General features: G+C 45.6%; 1 protein-coding gene across 3 annotated transcripts in view; it reads right to left on the reverse strand.

Annotated features, from left to right (window-relative positions):
• The window catches only part of LOC142249843 (6-phosphofructo-2-kinase/fructose-2,6-bisphosphatase 4), a 109,537-nt gene that overhangs the window by 19,947 nt on the left and 66,811 nt on the right, over window positions 1–22,779 (reverse strand). For 2 of the 3 annotated variants that reach the window (XM_075321773.1, XM_075321771.1), the window contains exons 9-14: window positions 17,730–17,876; window positions 14,474–14,578; window positions 8,732–8,861; window positions 8,153–8,215; window positions 6,915–6,979; window positions 5,689–5,758 (exon numbers count right to left, since the gene is read on the reverse strand). In XM_075321773.1, coding sequence (XP_075177888.1) covers window positions 5,689–5,758; window positions 6,915–6,979; window positions 8,153–8,215; window positions 8,732–8,861; window positions 14,474–14,578; window positions 17,730–17,876 — 580 coding nt within the window. The remainder of the gene's footprint in view (window positions 1–5,688; window positions 5,759–6,914; window positions 6,980–8,152; window positions 8,216–8,731; window positions 8,862–14,473; window positions 14,579–17,729; window positions 17,877–22,779) is intronic. The other variant, XM_075321772.1, reaches the window with a different exon arrangement.

Below are 22,779 nucleotides of genomic sequence, written 5' to 3' on the forward strand. Positions count from 1 at the left end.
GCAGGAAGGATTTCCCCTTCGACAGAGAAGTGGGAAGAAGCCACCACTGAAGGGAAGCTTTGGCTGCCCGAGAAAGGGAGACATTCCTGTCGAGGGACGTCGATTTCCTGTCCCATTTGCGGAGAATGTCCCATTGAAGTGGGCGCAGATGAAACTGCGCAAAAGGAACTGCCTCCATTGCTGCCACCATCTTCCCTAGGAAGTGCATGAGGCGCCTCAGGGGGTGTGACTGACCATGAAGGAGAGATTGCACCCCTGTCTGTAGTGAACGCTGTTTGTCCAGCGGAAGCTTCACTATCGCTGGAAGAGTATGAAACTCCATGCCAAGATATGTCAGTGATTGGGCCGGTGTCAGATTTGACTTTGGAAAATTGATGATCCACCCGAAACTCTGGAGAGTTTCCAGAGCAATGTTCAGGCTGTGTTGGCATGCCCCTTGAGAGACAAGTAGATTGTCTAAGTAAGGGATCACCGAGTGTCCCTGAGAGTGTAGGATTGCCACCACTGTTGCCATGACCTTGGTGAAGACCCGTGGGGCTGTTGCCAGGCCAAAAGGTAGTGCCACGAACTAAAGGTGTTCGTCCCCTATGGCGAAGCGCAGGAAGCGCTGATGCTCTGGCGCAATCGGTACGTGGAGATAAGCATCTTTGATGTCTATTGATGCCATGAAATCTCCTTGGGACATTGAGGCGATGACGGAGCGGAGCGATTCCATCCGGAACCGCCTGGTTTTCACATGCTTGTTGAGCAGCTTTAGGTCCAGAACGGGACGGAAGGATCCGTCCTTTTTTGGCACCACGAACAAGTTGGAGTAAAAACCGTGACCCCGTTGCTGAAGAGGAACCGGGATCACCACTCCTTCAGGGTGCCCACCGCCTGCATAAGAGCCTCGGCTCTGTCGGGGGGTGGAGATGTTCTGAAGAAACGAGTCGGAGGACGAGAGTTGAACTCTATCCTGTAACCGTGAGATAGAATGTCTCTCACCCATCGGTCTTTTACTTGTGGCAGCCAGGCGTCGCAAAAGCGGGAGAGCCTGCCACCGACCGAGGATGCGGTTTGAGGAGGCCGAAAGTCATGAGGAGGCCGCTTTGGGAGCGGTACCTCCGGCGGTCTTTTTAGGACGTGACTTAGACCGCCATGCATCAGAGTTCCTCTGATCTTTCTGAGGCCTTTTGGACGATGAAAATTGAGATCTGCCCGCGGTCCGAAAGGACCGAAACCTCGATTGTACCTTCCGTGGTTGAGGTCTGTTTGGTTTGGACTGGGGTAAGGATGAATCCTTTCCCTTGGATTGTTTAATGATTTCATCCAATCGCTCACCAAACAAGCGGTCGCCAGCCAATGGCAAACCGGTTAAGAACTTTTTGGAAGCAGAGTCTGCCTTCCATTCACGTAGCCACATGGCCCTGCGGAGTACCACCGAGTTGGCGGATGCCACCGCCGTACGGCTCGCAGAGTCCAGGATAGCATTAATGGCGTAGGACGCAAACGCCGACGCCTGATTGGTTAAGGACACCACTTGCGGGGCAGATGTACGTGTTACTGCATGAATCTGCGCCTGACAAGCGGAGATAGCTTGGAGTGCCCATACGGCAGCGAATGCTGGGGCAAAAGACGCGCCTATAGCTTCATAGATGGATTTCAACCATAGTTCCATCTGTCTGTCAGTGGCATCTTTGAGTGAAGCTCCGTCTTCCACTGCAACTATGGATCTAGCCGCCAGTCTGGAGATTGGAGGATCCACCTTAGGACACTGAGTCCAGCCCTTGACAACCTCGGGGGGGGGGGAAGGGATAACGTGTGTCCTTAAGGCGCTTGGAAAAACGCTTGTCTGGACAGTCTCGGTTTTTCTGGATTGCCTCTCTGAAGTCAGAGTGATCCAGAAACATATTTAATGTACGCTTTGGAAACCTGAAACGGAATTTCTCCTGAGAAGCAGACTCCTCAATTGGAGGAGCTGGGGGAGAAATATCCAACACCTGATTGATGGTCGCTATAAGGTCATTCACAACTGCGTCACCTTCAGGTGTATCTAGGTTGAGAGCGTCTTCAGGATCAGAATCCTGATCTGATATCTCCCTTCATCCTCCATAGAGTCCCCCTGCTGGGACCCTGAACAGTGTGATGAAGTGGAGGGAAATTCACAGCGACCCCGCTTGGGCGGCCTGGGACTGCGGTCCGTGTCAGAGACCTCACCCTGGGACCTATGGGTTACCCCCAGGGCATTTTGCTGTTCCAATTGAGGAGGACCAGGGGTCAAGGATTGGATAGAGCCCGGGGCCTGAATCACCGGTCTGGACTGCAATGCTTCCAGTATTTTAGCAGACCATTTATCCATAGTGTCAGACAGTTTGTCAGCAAAGGCTGCAAACTCCGTCCCTGTCACCTGGACAGTGGTAGCAGGTGGATCCACCTGGGCCACCTGTAGCAGAGGCTCCGGCTGAGTAAGTGCCACAGGGGCCGAGCATTGCACACAATGAGGGTCAGTGGAACCTGCCGGTAGTACAGCTGTACATGAGGTACAGGTTGCAAAGTACGCCTGTGCTTTGGCACCCTTGCTTTTTGCAGATGACATGTTGTCTCCTCTGAGAACAACCAGGAGGGTATATAGCCAAAAATCAACAGAGCGACCGTACAGTGCAATGTATAGCCTATAAGTTTATATATATATATATATATATATATATATATATATATATATATATATATATATATTTATATTTATATTACACACACACACACACACACACACACTTCGGTACTCAGTGGGGCCAGCACCACAGGTGCTGCTTACCGACCGCTCAGAGCGGTTGTGTGGTCACCAGATTCCCTGCCTGGGTCTCCCTGTGTTGTCTCTCCTCTCCAGCGTCTGAATCGCTGACAGGAATGGCTGCCGGCGTTCTGTGGGGAGGAGGAGACCGTGGGCGTGCCCAAGAAAAAGTGCGGGAATCCAGTGCCCCACTGTACTGAGTGAGGAGGGAGGAGGATACTAATGTATGCTCCAGCCCTCCGCTGACGATCTGTGCAGCGTCCCGCCCCTCCCCTGACTGGCAGGCCTGTGGGCGGGAATAAACGACACTAGGCCGCAGAAGCCGGGGACTAAAGTCATGAGCGCGGCCAGCAATAAGCGCGGCCGCGCGGTAGTCCCCCGGCGCACTAACACCTCCAGCAGTGCTGGAAGGTGTCTGGCACAAGCGCTCCATGTCCGGCGCACTAACACACCCAGCAGTGCTGGAAAGTGTCTGGTACAAGCGCTCCATGTCCGGCGCACTAACACATCCAGCAGTGCTGTAATGTGTATGGCACCAGCGCTCCATGCGCGGTCCCCACGGGGACACAGAGTACCTCACAGTAGCAGGGCCTTGTCCCTGACGATACCCAGCTCCTATCCTGCAGATTCCCAGGGGCTGCGGAGGGAGCACGGTCCCAGTGCCTGGAGACCGATCCGGATCCCACTTCACCCAGAGCCCATTAAGGGATGGGGAAGGAAAACAGCATGTGGCTCCTGCCTGTGTACCCGCAATGGGTACCTCAACCTTAACAACACCGCCGACAAGAGTGGGGTGAGAAGGGAGCATGCTGGGGGCCCTGTTATGGGCCCTCTTTTCTTCCATCCGACCTAGTCAGCAGCTGCTGCTGACCAAGTTGTGGAGCTATGCGTGGATGTCTGCCTCCTTCGCACAAAGCATAAAAACTGAGGAGCCCGTGAGGCACGGGGGGTGTATAGGCAGAAGGGGAGGGGCTTTACACTTTTAGTGTAATACTTTGTGTGGCCTCCGGAGGCATAGCTATACACCCCAATTGTCTGGGTCTCCCAATGGAGCGACAAAGATATGAGTTTTTACGTAATTGACTACTAAAGTTATCCCATGTGTAACATACAATATAAATCTTGCATATGATTGCATATCATTGTATATAACCGCTGTATATGGATCGCGCTACCCTGTGCCAGTATTTCCCTTGAATTGTTTTAGATTGTACATTTTTAAAAAAATTTACTCTTTTGCATTGTGTGACACCCATTTATATTTTAATAAAAAGGAATTACTGATTATATTGGCTACTTAGAATGACTATTTTTGAAAAATGTATGACTACATGTGAATTATAGGTATTTATGCTATTAGGGATCGAGTCAAGAAAAATATCTGATTAAGATGGAATTATACATTCTAATTATAATAACGCGCCTGCTATGATTGACACCTCACTGTCAATATACAATCTATTGAGAGTCTGGTGTGGGAGGTGGCAGACTAAAGCTAAAAATGTAGATTGTGTCAGAACGGCTGCATTGGATTCAGGATCTCTTTGCCTACATCATACTGCTCTCAGATGAGGTAGCAAAAACCTGCTGACAGATTCCTTTTAAAGCGCAAGTCCCGCTCTACATCGATAGGCGAGTGTATGGTCTCATCTTTGGATACCTGCCGGAACGGGTGTGTGGTGGGCAGGTACCGTGCACTGCTCCCATCCTTACCGCTATACAGAAGTGAGCGTAGCAGGTCTGAGCCTCTAACTTTACCATACAAAAACTCCATCACTAATGCTATATACTATGCACACTACTGGCTATATTTCAAAAAAGTACCACCTGGTTAATTGAGGGCGATGCAGTTACAGGTATGTCACGCTTGATAGACAATCCTGTAGTGTCCGGCTGTAGAAGGTCGCAGCATTTGGCTACACAAGCTGCTCTCTGAATTTCCTTTTTTCCCCCTGCATGGAGTTAATCCCTTTCTCTTTAGGACCCTGTGGATTTCCTCACTTTTTCAGCTGTTAATCATCAGCACTTCCCTTTGTGTCTTCAAATACTCATTTCCCCTTGCTCTCTGCTGGTGATCAATTTAAAGTCTTGAGTACAAGCAGGCGGCTTGCATTCATCTGGAGAAACTTTGTGGTTCCTCTGAGTCATCCGGAGATAAGTTATTTGTAGATTTTTCCCCGTGTGTTCTTTAGTATTTAGGGGGGGTTGACTAAGCACTCATCTCATCCACTCCCTACCTAGGGAGTATGACAAGGTCGGTCAGAGTCAGGTATTCGGCTCTGCGCATAGGTTCGGGACCCCTCTAGGCTGATCAGGGACGTCAGCAGCCAGCGGTACGTTTGGTCAGCGGCCAGCGGTACGTTTGGTCAGCGGCCAGCGGTACGTTTGGTCAGCGGCCAGCGGTACGTTTGGTCAGCGGCCAGCGGTACGTTTGGTCAGCGGTCACCATCTCCCCCTTCCCTAGACACAGTGTTTCCCTTCCCTTTTGCTTGGTACTTCCCCACACCTAATGTGACACATTACCACTACATCTGCTTCTAAGGGCAGAACCCATTTGTTGGTACACCAATTTCTATGCAATACCCTCTACCTTGGACGCAGCATTCCTACCCTATCCACCCCTTTATAGCATCCATCCAGACGTAAAAAGCACATGTACCGCAGAAGATCAGCAGCCAGAATGCAAGGCGTTCCATGACATGTCACATACATTTACTGGTAATTAGATCATGTTAATTAGCTTCAGATTGGATTCGGAGATTAATCAGGACGCTCCACAACTACAATCGCATGGCTGTGGGGGTCTTCACATGTTATATAATTCCAGGATTAGGCTTCAAATTAAAATACAAATAAATTAAATTAACCAAGGATTTGGGATTAAGTCAGGCAGCAGTAATAGAAATAAGTAACGGCACCATTACTGGGTCCACGGTGGTCGGGAACAGTGATCAGGGCTGCCTCAGGTGGCCGGGATATATCTACGTTCTGAGGAGCAGAATATCAGAAAAGCATGATGAAGAGTTTTCAAAGAAATGGCTTATAAAATTTTATATTCTGGCAAATAAATCTAAAAATAGTTAGAAATTACCAAAATAATAGATTTAATCCTGGAGTCTGAGTCTTGATTAAATGACAACTTTCACTGAAACCAGGAAAATCTAAAGTTTGATTCGGTTTAAAAAAAAATCCACTTCGATCGTTGAGGTGGCATTGTACCTTCTTTGTTTGGAACCAAAACGAATGACCCTATAAATATGGCTCCACCACATACATATATGGCTGATGTAGTATCGCCTCTATTCTCAGTCTTTGATTATGGCATATTTTAACCTTAACTTGTATTCTATCGGACGGAGTGTTGGATATTATAGTAAACGTTTTATTATCACTGTATCTGATCTGCAGGTGGGATGTTATGGGGCAGGAGGAGCTGATCAGATTGATATACTGTACATTTTGGGGGCGAAAGTTTCAGCAAAACTTCAATTTTATCATTGAAATCCTTGATGTTTGCATCCATTAGTCCAGTGGGCGGCCTTATTCAGGTGATTGACAGTTGTCTCAGGGATGACTATGCCTGAGTCCAGTCAAACCGGGCAGCATCAATGCTATAAAAAAAATAAATGGGGCTCCTAATCTCAGTCAATCCAAAAGAAAAGCACTGGACATTCCTAGTACAAAGTGGAGATTCAAGGTTTCGCTTTGACACCTCTGGGGCTTTTACTGCAACAAAAGGTTTCAATGTTGCCATTGAAGAATATGCTCTGAATATTGGTGAGCTAGAGGGCCGATAGTGATGAACAGGTTTTATCCAAAAAGAAAATTGCAACATCCATGATATTACGGCATTATCCCGGTGTTTAGCCTTTGCTTCTGCAGGGGGTGATGGAAGTTAACGCTCATGTCAGCGCTCTGTGCTCCTCCTGGAAGGGGTGTAATGTTGGAGGTGGTCTGATAGCACACAGGCACTTTGTTGCCGCAGTACGTGGAAAACTTGGAACAGATTAACAACAACAACAAAAAAAAAAAAAAAAAAAAAACATTGAGAGAAAATATGACAAAGTATCCTGCCAGCCATCTAGATTTTTTTTTTTCCCTCGGACGTGTCCATTACTACGCAGACATCCAATGAGTGGCTCACCTCAGGTTTATCCCTGTGTGTGTTTACAGCATCCACATTTAGACTGATTGCTTCCACTTTACAACCTAAAGAGAGAGGGCAACGAACAAATTAGCAAGTGTGCGAAACCAAAATAGAAGTCACATAGAAGTCACACGTGTAAAGGAGTTTTCCATTTTTAGAATTCCACAGCTGCAGTTAAAAAAAAATAAAATAAATAAAACCAGTTAATTTATTCCCCCTTCCCAGGTCCAATGGCGAGTCTCCACGCAGCTCACATTGTCTGTCATTGTCTGCAGCGTTGATGTCATGTGGAAGGCTCTGCAGCTGAGCTCACGGATTGGCTGTAGGGCTGATGACATCACAACAGCACTGCAGACAATAATAGAAATTTGGAGCAGTGGCGGAAACTGAGGAATGGACCCAGGGAGAAGGAGTAAAGCACGCTGTAGATACAGTACTGTCAGCGGTGCAAATAATACCACTAAGCAAGCTCAGCGGCTCATCTACTCGGACTAGGCTCACTGATTCGGTGGAGCCGCCAAAGTGACTTCAGCACTGCAGACCACAGACACTGGGAGCAGCAGAGGAGACTCCGTGGTGGACCCAGTGAGGAGGCGCAAGCACATTTTTTTTTTTTTTTAAATAAATAATTGTAGCTGGCTGTTTCTGTAACTGGAAAAACCCCTTTATAGCACCACTCAATTGTTTTGTTTTGTTTCTAGCACTGGAGTGGCACTTTAAATCCAAGTCCCTTGACCCCCATTTTAAACTTGCCGTCCGACGTCTTCACCTTTCACCATGCCACTTCAGTTCGGCGGCACCATCTTGTGCCCGTAACTTCTGACTAACTGGAAGTTACACCACAAGCGCTCAATGCATGTCTATGAGAGTTAGATTGAGGCCAGAACGAGGCTTCCATAGACTTTTATTGAGTTGTGACGTCCAGGACGCTACATGAATCACTGGAGCAGCCAGCAGGTCACAAATTGCTGGAGATAGGCAGGAACGGCGCTGGAAACAAATGAAGACGTCTACAGGTAGCGCAAGACTGGAGCAAAGAACACAACATTAACCACTTTACTGGATGAAAGGCCTTTGGAAATATATCTATAGGACAAAGTCCTGCTGACCTCATCTTCCATGATTTTTAGGGAACAAAAGTTGTCCGTAGTCCCTCTATGGAGTTATTAAAAAGCACAACCAAGGATCCACGTAATCAGAAACTCAAGAAAAGACTTAAGAAAGTGGTGTCCTACCGTAAGCTATGGGCGTCAGCTTCAGGACAGTGTGAAGGGGGCACTTGAGGTAAGGCAACCGATCTGTGAAAAATGAAATGAAAAAAAAAAATGAAAATTGTATAAAAAAAAAATCTCCAGAAACACCCCCCCCCCCCCCACCTCCAAACAAAAAAAAACACAAAGAAAGAAATCAAAGGCTAGAAGGCTGCACTTCCATGTAGAATTTTCTGCAATCAGATGGAAACAGCTTACAGGGATTTTCTTCTAAGGATGCTTAGAAAAGGAAAAAACAAATGTACCACTGAAATCATTTCCAAGCTCCAGCGTCACCCCTGTGATGGTATCTGCAGGACCAGAAGCGATGGCGTCCCAAAGATTAACCACCTGCCCTACGCCAGGGGCATCACTTCTGGTCCAATCAAGACCAATGTAAGGGTAGCACCTGTGTAGGCAGAGGATTTAGTGGTACGGCTTTTTCGGCATCCTAGCACCCTGTTAACGTTATACAGTCAGGATTTTATACAGGTTCTCCGCTATGCCCAGCTGAGTGTATTGGTCCATATTCAGTATAATGTATGAAAGGTGTCCGGGCCTCACCTGCAGTCTTGTCCAAGAAGTAGGCCAGAAGGCAGCGCATGACAGCTTGGTGGCAGATCACCAGCACGTTCTCCTGACGTTCCAGCTCCATGATGACTGGTTCCAGACGTTGCACCAAGTCCTCATATGACTGAAAAGCAGATCACATTGTTGAACACATTTACTTCCTTTTCCAGAATGTAACATGGACAGATGGCATCATCGAGAGCATAACAGGACGCAAGATGTGTTAATCAAATTACAGCTGTTAGATTAGGTGGAAAAATACCTGGTGAAAGATTCCCTTTAATGAATATAAGAGCAGAAGAATGTAGGGGCAGAGACCCGTACACTTACTAGGCTGCTTACTGTAGTTTTGATAAAAATGACTTAATCAGCAGGAGATCACCACTTGAGGACTAGTAAACCAGCTTCCATGGAGTTCTCCATATTCATGAGCCATGTATAACTCCACCCCCACCTCTGATTGGCAGCTTTCGGCCCATGAACAGGGTACACAGAATGCTGCCAATCAGTGGTGTGGGCGGGGTTATACAGAGCTCAGCATTCAGAGAACTGGTAAATCTGCAACAGGTAAAACACAATTATTATCAAATCTACAGCAAGTAGTCCGGTAAGTGACACACTGCTAGAATTAGGGTCTATGGTTTTGCATTATGACTGCCCTGGATGTTGTAGCAACACAGATTCCCATTAAGATGTTCAAGAGCCAGAAGAACAATAGAAGCAGACTAAAGTGTGAAAGTCTTAAAACAGAATAACAGCATATTCTTCCCAATCCTACTAGTTATACACCTGTCTGGACGAGCTCTAAGTATGGGTCTTATCAGAGTTAAAAAGCTGACCGTAATAATCTGTAGTGCAGTTCATCTTGCATAGGGACCCATTTTATCATGTACACTTTACACTGTTGGTGTATAAATACTGATGTCACATAGTTCTGTGTAACCCCCCCCCCCCCCCCAAAAAAAACCCAAAACCATGCACTCATCTGAACTCTGCCTTACACCCAATTTGCTAATATTCTAACTAGACTCTGAATTTCCGCATGCTAACAGCTGGCCGGTATAGGCGATCACATCAGTGTCACAGCCGGTATCTGCCATTAGTCAGGTCGGTGAGGCAGCTACTGCCTGGTGAGAAAACAACCAGCAGCTGTTACTGCGTCCTAATGAACCTAAACATCTTTTACACTGGAAGACACTGCAGAAAAAAAAAAAAAAAAGGTTTCCTCTATTTCTGAACTATGAAGAGCATAAATAGAAAAAAAAAAATAAATAAATAAAAAATAGATTCTACGGATCGTCAGCTGACCAGGTCATGGCTTGTATGAACTGGAAGTTTCATCAGGACTTTGAATTCTCGGGATCCGCACCAACATGATATAGATGTGTATTTCCGAACCATCAAATGGTTAAACATTCCTGTCATTATTAGGCTATGTGTCCACGAGAGAATGTTGCTGCGGATTTTTGTGCCTCAAAATCCGCAGCTTTCCCCCAGAATCCGCACCTTAGCATAGCTGCGGATTTGACGCGGATTTGACGCGGATTTGACGCGGATTTCGTTGCGGATTTTGATGCGGATTTTGTCCATTGTACTCATGTGTTTCTGAATAAAGCTTTGACTGTTTTGAAGGCAAAAAAAAGTCTCTTTGTGTCATTTCCTGTCCCAACCCTCCTTTCTTCTCCATTATCCATTTTGTTAGCAGTCTCACAGTGTGCTGATACAGAAAAGCTGCGGCCAACATCACTGGCTGTATATAATAACCCAGTGGTGGTGGCCGCAGCTTATAGCCAAAAAATGTGGTCCCATGTTCCCTGTCACTGTTATTTAAAAAAAAAAAAAAAAAAAAAAATGTGCTCCGCTGTATTTTCACTGTCCAGCCCGATGCAAGCAAGCAACTGAGGGCTGTGCTTCTCAGCGGGATAAGGCTGAAGCATTCTCTGCCCCTCCCGCTGAGAAAAACAGTCCTCAGCTGCCCCTGAAAATGGCGGCTTCATTGTGAAGCGCCATTCTCAGGTGCTGTACCGAGGCTCATCCAGCTGCCCTGATGCATTTGGCTGGCTGGGTAATCTGAAGGGGTTAATGCCAGTTTTCTGCAAACTGGCACTAAGCCCGAGGTTCATAATGTCATGCCTGTGTAGACACGGCCATTATGAACCTCCGTTTGGTAATAAAGAAAAGAAAACACTTTTTGAAAAATTTTATTTGAAATAAAAACACACAAACATCCCTGATTTCCATCTTTATTACTCCCAAGCCTCAGAGGTTAATCCAGGACAATATCACAGGAAAGCTCTCTGCCGGATGCTGGGAGCGGCAGAACTCACTGGCCGGGTCAGCTCAGTTCATAGCTGAGCTCGGGTCAGCTGACTTCACAGCATCAGCTGACCCGGGCACAGAAGTCAGCCGGTCAGCTGACTTAATTCGCGAGCGCGGGCGGGTCAGCTGAGTGCACATCGACAGCTGAATAGTCGGCCGATGTGCACTCATCTGACCCAGGCACGGACGTCAACCGGTCCCAGCAGACGGAAGAGAGCTTTGCAGCATCTCGTACACCGACGGCTGCTGGGACCGGCTGACGTCCGTGCCCGGGTCACATGACTGCACATCGTCAGCTGACTTAATTCGCGAGCGCGGGCGGGTCAGCTGACTGCACACCGACCAGCTGATGTGCCGGGCTCCGATGTGCACTCATGTGACCCGGGCACGGACGTCAGCCGGTCCCAGCAGACAGAAGAGAGCTGTGCAGCATCTCGTACACTGACAGCTGCTGTCACCGGCTGACGCCAGTGCCCGGGTCAGCCGGGTGCACATCGGAGCTGTCATGGATTATCGTCGGGGGATTCAGGGAGTAATAAAGATGGCAATCAGGGATGTTTGTGTGTTTTTATTTCAAATAAAATTTTTCAAAAAGTGTTTTCTTTTCTTTATTACCAAACGGAGGTTCATAATGGCCGTGTCTACACAGGCATGACATTATGAACCTCGGGCTTAGTGCCAGTTTGCAGAAAACTGGCATTAACCCCTTCAGATTACCCAGCCAGCCAAATGCATCAGGGCGGCTGGATGAGCCTCGGTACAGCACCTGAGAATGGCGCTTCACAATGAAGCCGCCATTTTCAGGGGCAGCTGAGGACTGTTTTTCTCAGCGGGAGGGGCAGAGAATGCTTCAGCCTTATCCCGCTGAGAAGCACAGCCCTCAGTTGCTTGCTTGCATCGGGCTGGACAGTGAAAATACAGCGGAGCACATTTTTTTTTTTTTTTAAAAAGAATTGTGAAAAAAGAGCTGGGATCCTGTTTTGCCAGCTAAAAGCAAGCAGCCTGTAACTAGCTGCTTTTAGCTGGCAATCCAGAGTCCGGACACAACACGACTACACTGCCACTACTCTACACTACAAAATGGTGAAACTTCCTCTTCCTGAACTATCCTACATCACTTCCTGCGGATTTGTTTGCGAGATCCGCACCAAATCCGCAGGAAAAAGAGCCTGTGGGAACAGACCTGCGGATTTCTTGCGGATTTTACACCTTGCATTGACTTGCATGGGAAAAATCCACACCAAAATCCGCACAATAATTGACATGCTGCAGATTTTTCCGCATCAAAATCCGCGGCAAATCCGCCGCGGAAAAATCCGCAGCATGGGCACAGCATTTCCAAAATGCCATTGAAATGGCTTGGAAGTGCTGCTGCTGCAGATTTTCGGCAAATCCGCGGCAAAATCCGCGGTAAATCCGCAGCGTGGGCACAAGGCCTTACTGTACCTTTCCTACAGGTCACACAAAGGGGATTCTCCCATAATGGCCTATCCACAGACAGGCTATAAATGAGAGTCCCACCTATGTGGAGATTGGGGGAGGGGGCTGTAGTGACTGGTGTTTGGCTGTCAAGCACAAATGCCTGACCCCCTTTCTATTGATCTAGTATTTTCCCAGATGCAGTAACCACCTCTCCTCCTTCCGTTCTCTACAATGGTTCAGGTCACACAGATTTTAGATATTTCTGTCCTTGATAGAAATACTCCTTTTTAGGATGTTCAGCAGGAAAAGAAAGTGAATATTTTTAATTCAATAGTTTTAACCCCTTAACGACGGCGGTCATAATGTTACTGCCGCGGTCTGCTGGCGGCAGCATGCTGCGATCGGAGCACATCTCAGCTGATTTTCACAGCTGAGATGTGTGCCTGCTAGGCACGAGCAGAATAGTTATCTGCTCGTGACGTTTAACCCCTTAAATGGCGCTGTCAATATGTGACAGCGCCATTATAAGCACGATCGCGGTAAACTTTTACTTACCGCCCGATACCGGAAGTCACGTGACGCGATCACGTGACTTCCAGTAGTTGTCATGGTAGCACAGGGTCATGTGATGACTCCTGTACTACACATGAATTGCTTTCACTTTCACTGTACCCGCGGCCCAGTGAAAAAGAAAGTGAGTGTGTGTATCTGCTGTTTACAGCTGTGTAGCTGTGATCAGCTGATAGATAAGAGCGATCGGATTGCTGATCGCTATAGCCCCCTAGGGGGACTAGTAAAATAAAAAAAAGTTAAAAAAAAGTTTTAAAAAAATTAAAAAAAAACCTAAAAGTTCAAATCACCCCCCATTCGCCCCATTGAAAATTAAAGGGTAAAAAAAAAAAAACACACATTTGGCATCGCCGCGTTCAGAAACACCCGATCAAAATATAAAATCAATTAATCTGATCAGTATACGGCGTAGCGGCAAAAAAATTCCAAACGCCAAAACAATGTTTGTCGCCACAACTTTTGCGCAAAATGCAATGAGGCGATCAAAACGTAGCATCTGCGCAAAAATTGTCCCGTTAAAAAAAGTCAGCTCGAGACACAAAAAATAAGCAGTCACTGAGCTATAGATCCCGAAAAATGAGAACGCTACGGGTGACGGAAAATGGCGTAAAACATGCGCCACTTTATTCGGACAAACTTCCGATTTTTTTTTTAACCCCTTATATAAAAGTAAACCTATACATGTTTGGTGTCTACGAACTCGCACTGACCTGAGGCTTCACACCCACACATCAGTTTTACCATATAGTGAACACCGTGAATAAAATCTCAAAAACAATAGTGCCGTCGCACTTTTTTTGCAATTTTTCTGCTTTTTGGAATTTTTTTTGATGTTTTCCAGTACACTATATGGTAAAACTTATGGTTTCACTTTAAAGTACAGCTCGTTCCGCAAAAAATGAGCCCTCACATGACCATATTGACTGAAAAATAAAAAAGTTACGTCTCAGAAAAAGAATGGCGAAAAAAAAAAAAAACGGAAAGCGAAAAATCGGTTGGTTGTGAAGGGGTTAAAAACATGGCCCTCCAGCTGAAGCAATCTCCAGGGTTCGCTGGCAGGATAAGTGTCTCCCTCCATATTTTAACAGGTTCCCCCAAATTTATAAGAGCCTCTATATCCCAGTGTAAAAGGAGCATGGGATGGGCTAGGGAAATGGTGAAAAAAAGCACATTGCACAGTTGACCACCAGGTTAAATTTAAAAATAAAGTCCCCAGTACTCGGTGAGAGGGTATTGCCAGAATTTTTGGATATTTACTAGCTGTGCTTGTTTTGTCAGATGAGCACCGATATTGTGTAAGACATACTTAATAATTGCAAATACACTAAAGTAGAGTCCTTTTGAATATGGCATCCTGGCAGCAGAAGACCCCCACACTCACATTATCATCCAATTCCAGATATTTGACCCCTCAGACCTACTGACCTCTCCTTTTGGATAACGGTACCGGTATTTATCTTGGTCTCGCAGGGCAAACTCCAGAGGAAAGGATTCCTGAATTTCTTCGTAACGCATCTCTTCACACACGCCCTAGGAGAAACACGATGGGGCCAATTAGAGCCAAGAGTCTAGATTAAAACTTAAGGGGTTAACATGCCAACAACATTAACGGTCTTCAATATACACCAATATTGATCAGTAAATAAAAACCAAAAACAGACCAGGCTTCAGAGCAGAGCCTGGTTCATACATAGTAGATGCCGGCTGTGTTACACAGCCAGCATCTGCCTGTAACTATAATAACCGGCATTAGTGCCAATCACTGCAGGTTAGCTATTTAATTTAACCCCTTCACGACCGGACGATTTTTCGCTTTCCGTTTTTTTTTCCACCATTCTTTTTCTGAGAGACGTAACTTTTTTATTTTTCAGTCAATATGGTCATGTGAGGGCTCATTTTTTGTGGAACGAGCTGTACTTTTAAATGAAACCATCAGTTTTACCATATAGTGTACTAGAAAACTGCAAAAAAATTCCAAATGCTGAAAAATTGCAAAAAAAGTGCGATAGCACTATGGTTTTTGAGATATTTTATTCACTGTGTTCACTATATGGTAAAACTGATGTGTGGGTGTGATGCCTCAGGTCAGTGCGAGTTTGTAGACACCAAACATGTATAGGTTTACTTTTATATAAGGGGTTAAAAAAAAATAAAAATCGGAAGTTTGTCCGAAAAAAGTGGCGCACGTTTTACGCAATATTCCGTGACCCGTAGCGTTCTCATTTTTGGGGGATCTATGGCTCAATGACGGCTTATTTTTTGCGTCTCGAGCTGACGTTTTTAACGGTACCATTTTTGCGCAGATGCTACGTTTTGATCGCCTCTTATTGCATTTTGCGCAAAAGTTGTGGCGACAAAAAAAACATTGTTTTGGCGTTTGGAATTTTTTTACCGCTACGCCGTATACTGATCAGATTAATTGATTTTATATTTTGATAGATCGGGCGTTTCTGAACGCGGCGATACCAAATGTGTGTATATTTTTTATTTTTTTAACCCTTTAATTTTCAATGGGGCGAATGGGGGGTGATTTGAACTTTTAGGGTTTTTTTAATTTTTTAAAACTTTTTTTTAACTTTTTTTTATTTTACTAGTCCCCCTAGGGGGCTATTGCGATCAGCATTCCGATCGCTCTGCAGTATCTGCTGATCACAGCTACACGGCTGTAAACAGCAGATACGCTGTCTTTCTCTTTTGCTGTGCCGCTGGCACAGCGAAAGTGAAACCAAGTCAGGTGTAGTACAGGAGTCATCACATGACCCTGTGCTACCATGACAACTATCGGGAGTCACGTGATCGCGTCACGTGACTTCCGGTATCGGGCGGTAAGTAAAACATTACCGCAATCGCGCTTATAATGGCGCTGTCACGTATTGACAGCGCCATATAAGGGGTTAATCGGCACGAGCAGATAACGATTCTGCTCATGCCTAACAGGCACACATCTCAGCTGTGAAAATCAGCTGAGATGTGTGCCGATCGCAGCATGATGCTGCCGGCAGACCGCGGGCAGTAACATTATGTCATTTAGGACGTAATTTTACTGCCCGCGGTCGTTAAGGGGTTAAAGTTGCTAATTCACATGGACTCCCACTAGAATCCCATGACATCACCAGAGAACTATCGTCTTACTATAGCAGACTTGCTTAGAGCCATAGCTACCATCTTGGTCCTCCTATGAAGGCCAGCCTGTAGCTGAACTGCACAGGAGAACCTCATTCTCTCCATACACTGAAAAACTGTGGTATTTTAGTTTACAGAGTTTTCAATATAAGTATAGCAGTAAAGTGAGAAGTACAAAACATACTTTTAAATAGTAGTTATTAAAGGTTTAGCCACAAACAATTCTAAAAAAAAAAAAAAAAAAGAAAAGTAATAACACAACTCAAGAAACATTATCTATGGTCAAATATGTATTGCAAAATGACAACACTGCTATGTATGCAGATATCTGATATCCGGGGCAATCCCTCATGGAGATAAGAGGGCAGTGGTCCTACTAAACATCAGTACCTAAATTAATAGCCGCGTCAAAGTTAATATATGAAAAAGCAACACTCGACAGTGGTTTAGGGGGTCTCTAAATACCACTATATGGCACATAACCATAAAAAAATGGGGTGCCATAGAAAGGAGCAAAAATGACGACCAGTCTCACCCATTACATAGATCTGTACATATTATATAAACTGGTTCTGCCATAATCGTAGTGTTCCAGAGAATTAGGTCACAAGGTCCTTTTTACCGAACAATGAATGCTCTAAGAACAAACCCAAAAACAATGACGTCATTCCAATTTTTTTTTTAGTTTGTGCCATTTCACTGCCTTGTATAGTGAAATGAATGGAGTCACTCAAAACTACATTTCGTCTTGCAAAAACCAAGTCGTTGCATGGCTATGTTGATGGAAAAATAAAAGTTATGGCTCTTGGAACAAGAAGAAGAGGAAAAAAACCAAAAGCACAAAAAAAAAAACTTAAAAAAAAAAAAAAAAAAAGAATGAATATTAAAGCGATTGTCACGCACAAAAGTATTCCTGGTATTGTGTGTGCTTTCCTTTGCCAAAAACAGAATCAGCATCCTGCAAAGGAAGAGACGTTAACTGTTTCAGTGGGTGATATCCCTCCGTCCCTCCGCTGTGAGCGGTTGTCGGCCATGAACCAAGCAGAGCAATATTTTCTGGATAAATAAAGGATCATAAATAATAGGATAAATAAAGGATTGGACATCACCCAACACACAAATGTTTCACTGATGAGGGGCAAGAACCTTTGGAGACAAATGTAGAAATTTTGCTATTGGAGAAGATCCTGGGTTGGTGTATACCTCAGCCTTGTAGCAAGACTGTTTAACCCTAGACCGGCAACCATAGAAATCAACCATAGAAAACAAGTAACCTAGCAGACCTGCCAGGCCCCAGGTATGCGTTCTACGGTTAAAAAGGGCCAATATTAACTTCTAGCATTGTTTTTCCCCATAGGTGGCACTAGGGAGCTGGTCATCTTCCTTTTTTAAAGAAGATAGATACTTGGACTTACAAGGGTGGGAAGATCCAGTCTTGCATTGGTACTATGGACATCAAGGTTCACAGTTTTCCAAAATGGATTTTGGAGAAATACTCTTCAAAATCCACGTGAACCAAGCCCATTACAGATTACAGGTGAGTGATAACGACACTTACAGCATCAATCTCATTCAGGGTCTTCCACTGCTCGTACGGTACGTCCAGGGCTTCTGCCGTCTGAATAGTCCTCCTCATCTGACTCGTCCACACCTTCAGATCATGGATGTTTTGCTCATGGATGTACTCTGCCAAGCACTTGGCAAACTATGGATAAAGATTGTACAAAATGTCAAAAAGAAAGAAGCGTCTTTCTACAAGGTCATCAGGTACGTCATATCATATACATCGCGCGTTCCAAAAGAAGGGGCACGTTACATTTTTGGACACAGATTGGCTGTCAGTTATGATGCATTACCACCTAGAGGACACAATTGCCCAAAGCGGCCTGAGATGACTTTTTAAAGTACGTGTAATTTTGCAGGTGACGTGTGAACACGAAATATGTCTGATAATTAAAAAATGCCTTGTTGAGCAACTTAACAAAACCACCCTAACAGGTGAAGCATTTGAAACTTCTGCCCTACCCTTCCTTTACTGACAATGGATATTCCCATGACACATTAGTCATCCACAGAACACTACATTATGTACCAGCAAGTGATATGGGGAGAGAACAGTGACCTAGGAAAAGACACCCTGTGGTTTGTGCCTGCCTATAAATTGTAGGTTTCATTAGCCCAAGCAGAGACATTTAGCTAGGGATCCAGCAATAAAAAAAAAAACAAAAATAAAAAACCAGTTCTATGTGCTCCAAATGTCCCAAATTTTTTAATTTATTTCCTTGGCAGTAATACATGCCCAAATTCCTGTATTCAATGTTTGCACACCTTAGCGATCCAGAGTGCAACTGTTTACTTGTTAGATTAGGTTTCATGTCCAGTATGCACCTGTTCACATTTGTCTGTTTGGAAGTGCCGTGAGTCTGAGAAGGCCATTGTCCACAAGTCAACCGAGAGCATGCCACCAATTATTTTGGCTAGTAAGAAACCTAAGTTCCCCCCTCTGCAGCTCCTGGGCTGCATTCTAGCAAGGTTTCTATACTTTTTGTAGCCCCTTTTAAACCAAATTAAATACTTTATAAACCTGTACCTTTTGCTATACAAATTTTGTAAATTATCCATGGGGGGGGGGGGGCTGTCGTGTCCATTACTGTCTTCCTGCCGATTTACGCCGCCTCCAACGCTGAAGTTCATACCTCAGGACACCGCCCCTGGGCGCCCGAGGTCCCGCGCATGCGCTGTGGGACTGTGCAGTGTGTGCACGTGTGACCGCTGGTGACGTTTTGCGCAGGCACAAGGTTATGGGCGGCGCTGTGATTGTCCTCAGCAAGTGCCGCCCATAACCTTGTGACCGCACTTTCCCCTGATGACTGGTTCCCTTTAAATGGGCACTTGGAAGCATCATTTTTTTTTTTTTTAAAGAGAGGGCAGTAAGGAGTATTAGTACAATAGTCTACCCTAAGTGCCAAAAATGCACTTAAGAGTTTTCCAACATTTGAAACCCCCTTTATCCTTGCTGTGGGGTTTGCTTTAAAAAACAAAAGCAAACCACTTCCACAGATCCGTGGTCTGTTCTTGTCTGCAGCACCGACGTCACTTTGACAGCACTGCAGCCAATAAGTGATCTCAGCAGCTCTGCTCCAGTCGACAGCACAAATCACTGAGCTGTTTTAAAGCAAACTGGGAGCAGTCACGAAGACTTAGGGCACTTTCACTTTCGCATTTTCACCTCCGCTCACTGGTCCCGTCGGGGCATCCATCTGAATCCCCCCCCCCGCAGAACGTGTTTCGGACGCATACGTTGACTATAATGGAGCATATGGAGTCAGTGTGTGCTCTGTCTTGCACCATTTTCGGGCATATAGGTTTTCTGCAGGCGGACACGTCCGAAACACGTTTTGTGAGGAGGGGGGGCATAACAACTACTACTTTTCATAAGGGCAGCAGAACTGGATGGATAGTTTGGGAATAGATGGGGGTGGTGCTGCAAACGCAAGAACCCTCGTGTGCAGGTGTTGTAAACTCTGCCGATGACGCTGGGAGAAGTAGTTATGGCGGTCTGGGCCAAGATGGAAAAGACAGAAAAAGTGAACGACGCCATCAGAAGGTACATGTGTCTGCAGGAATGGTATCTACTACTATTTGGTCAATATATAGTGGCAATATTTGTTTTGGTCATTGCATAGCTTTTTTTATGTTTAATCTTTCTTTATTAAAGTAAACAAGACAATTTACAGGGAAAAAAAAAAAAAGAAGAAGATTCAAATAAGTGATTACTTCGTGTCAACTTACAGAGAAAAATATAAGCCACATCCTAACTAATACATACTCTCTTACTAACTACCAAAAGGCACGTATAGGACATGTAACCACATTTTATAATATGAACAGTCTCCTTCCAAAGGAGAATTACACCTCAACCAAAACAAAGCCACTGCCGAAAGAAAAAAAATTAGATTTAACTAGAACCAGAAAGAAAAGAAAGTAGTAAGAGGGAAAGATAAGGAAAACAAAAAAAAAAGAAAATGGAGGGGGTGGGGGGGGGGGGGGGGGGGAGGAGAAGAGCAGCAGAAAGGTAGGGAGAAAAGGCATGGCAGGGATTACTTCCCCAGTACACGGGCCGCTACATTGGACTGACTTAACCCAGGTTATGAGATACCAATAACGTTCTGAAATGGTAGGGAATCAAGAGCCAGGGTCCAGGGGGTCCAGATCCTAAGGAATGTATCCACTGAGCCATTGGTCTCTGCCGTGAGGGACTCCATCCTGTGGATGATGGCCATCTCCACAAGCCACTCCCTCACAGATGGCACCCCAGTCGATCTCCAGTATCTCGGGATCACCATGCGTGCCGCTGTAAGACAGAATCTCAGGAGGCCCATTTTCTGTGATTTATGTGATCCCGGGAGAATTGAAAGCAATGCCATCTGAGGGGAACCCACCAACTGCTCTCCGCAAATCACAGAGTATGCCTTGAACACGGACTTCCAGAAGGGCTGTATCAATGGGCAGTCCCCATCAGATATGCAGCATTGTCCCCCTTCCCCTTCCGTACCTCCAACAGCTATCTGAAACCCCAGGAAATATTGTGTGTAGAGTATCTGGGCACCTGTACCAATGGGTCAGAATCTTATAATTTTTTTCCTGTGCAGCGCAGGCAATGGAAAATTTATGGGTGAGGATAAAAGGACTTCTTCCAGTCCTCCTCAGGAATGTAAGTCCCCAAATCTCTATTCCACTTCTCGATATATTTAAGGTCCCCCATATCCGCCTCTGTAGTCAGGAAGGAGTAAACCAGTGACAAAAGATGCCCGGGAGAATCCTCCCGCAAAAACAATTGTTCAAATTTTGTGGGCTGAGCCGCAAAAAGCCCAAGTCTGTTATCGGCCATCAAAAAGGACCCAAGTTGAAGGTATTCCAGCCAAGCCGTTGGATGCCGACCCTCTGGGAGCAAAAGAGCCGAAAAGGGGGGGGGGTGGGGACCTCCAAACCGTGCAAAGTCTGGGCTGTGTGTCCTCGCTCCTCCTCCAACATAAACGCTCAACTCTCACCCCTGGGGGAAACTCCGGGTTAGAGAAAAGTGGTGAGAGCGGACCAGGACCCCTTGAGAGAGATCCCCGCCTGCACTGCACGTCCCAGACCCTCAGGGATGCCCTGAGAAACTCCGCCTCCCCATCTATCCGTCCCCTCCGCAGCGGTGTGATCCACGGGAGGAACCGCAGGGGTGTTTCGGAGCAAACCTGCTCCAGACTCACCCATTGTTTAGTGCTCCTATTAAATTGCCAGTCCAGTAGTCTCAGCAGAAGGGATGCTTGTGGTACTTTTTAAAGTCTGGCAACCCTGCCCCCCCCCCTCCCTTAAATCTACTCAACACCCTCCTCCCCACCCACACAAATTTGTTAATAATTGACTGTATTCTAGTAAAGAAAAAAGATGGTAGTGCTATAGGGGCCGTTTGAAAGATACATAAAAAACGAGGGAGGACATCCATCTTCATGACGTTAATAAGTCCAAACCAGGACAGTTTCTGTCTATCAAGTTGTTTCAGATCTCTTATAGTGCGTTCCAACAAAGGGAGGTAATTGAGGTGAAAAATCTTGGAACTGTCCCGTGGTACCGCCACCCCCAGATAAGTCAGGGCCGATGTCGGCCATCTAAAAGGAAAGTTGGATGTAATAAGGTCCACTTCTCTCCCCGGCAGAGTGAAATTCAAGGCTTCTGATTTATTATAGTTACCTTTAAAGTTACTTATATGTCCGAATTTCCTTAACCAAGGAGGGAAAGGATATGTGAGGCTGTGTAATGTATAGGAGTAGGTCATCTGCATATAATGCCGCTTTACATTGGTGTCCTCCCACCTCTATCCCCTTTATATCTGGGTTCTGTTTAATGGCCAAAGCCAAATGCTCCATTACGAGAACAAATAGGAGGGGGGATAAGGGGCAACCCTGCTGGGTAGCATAGCTTTTTTTAAAGCCAAATATACTGCCTAAAATTAAGGTGTGCCTCCATAATTGTCAGCGGGCCCCCCAACACAGGAAATCTATTCTTCCATGTATTTTGCCCACCACCCTTGTGCAGGGCATTTAGGTGACCTATGTACGGAGCTACATTGATGCATACGGCTGTGATCTCTCCTGTTGGCACCTGTACTGGTTATGACGGCTTTTAAAAGGCAAAATTGTACATTTTATTACATTAATGGCAAAGCAGCTCTGTCTCCATAAAGTAAGCAGCGTGGTATGACAGCAGAGCCTCACTAAAATGGGAATCTGTCTGCATCATCTTACAGGGAAGTTCCACTTTGAGCAATGCCACACTGAAGAAATCCTTCCAACCACAGTTTTACATCAGGTTGAGGATGTTACAGCAGATTAGCCGCCCGGTTGCGCAGCTGTGCTACCTGCGCTTATGTAGAGCGGTCCATTTCATCACTGCTCAATTAGCAATTATAACCCCTGACCAAGTTTACCGGCATCTATATCACAACGGCTTCCTTCTCTATAAGATGTACTGGACCCATTACTGACTGTTCCAGTAAATACACTCACAGGTTCCTCTTTCCTGATGGTGAAAAGTTGCAGGCCAAGTGAAATGAAATCATATAA

Source organism: Anomaloglossus baeobatrachus, chromosome 8, assembly GCF_048569485.1.
Source record: "Anomaloglossus baeobatrachus isolate aAnoBae1 chromosome 8, aAnoBae1.hap1, whole genome shotgun sequence".
NCBI lineage: Eukaryota > Metazoa > Chordata > Amphibia > Anura > Aromobatidae > Anomaloglossus > Anomaloglossus baeobatrachus.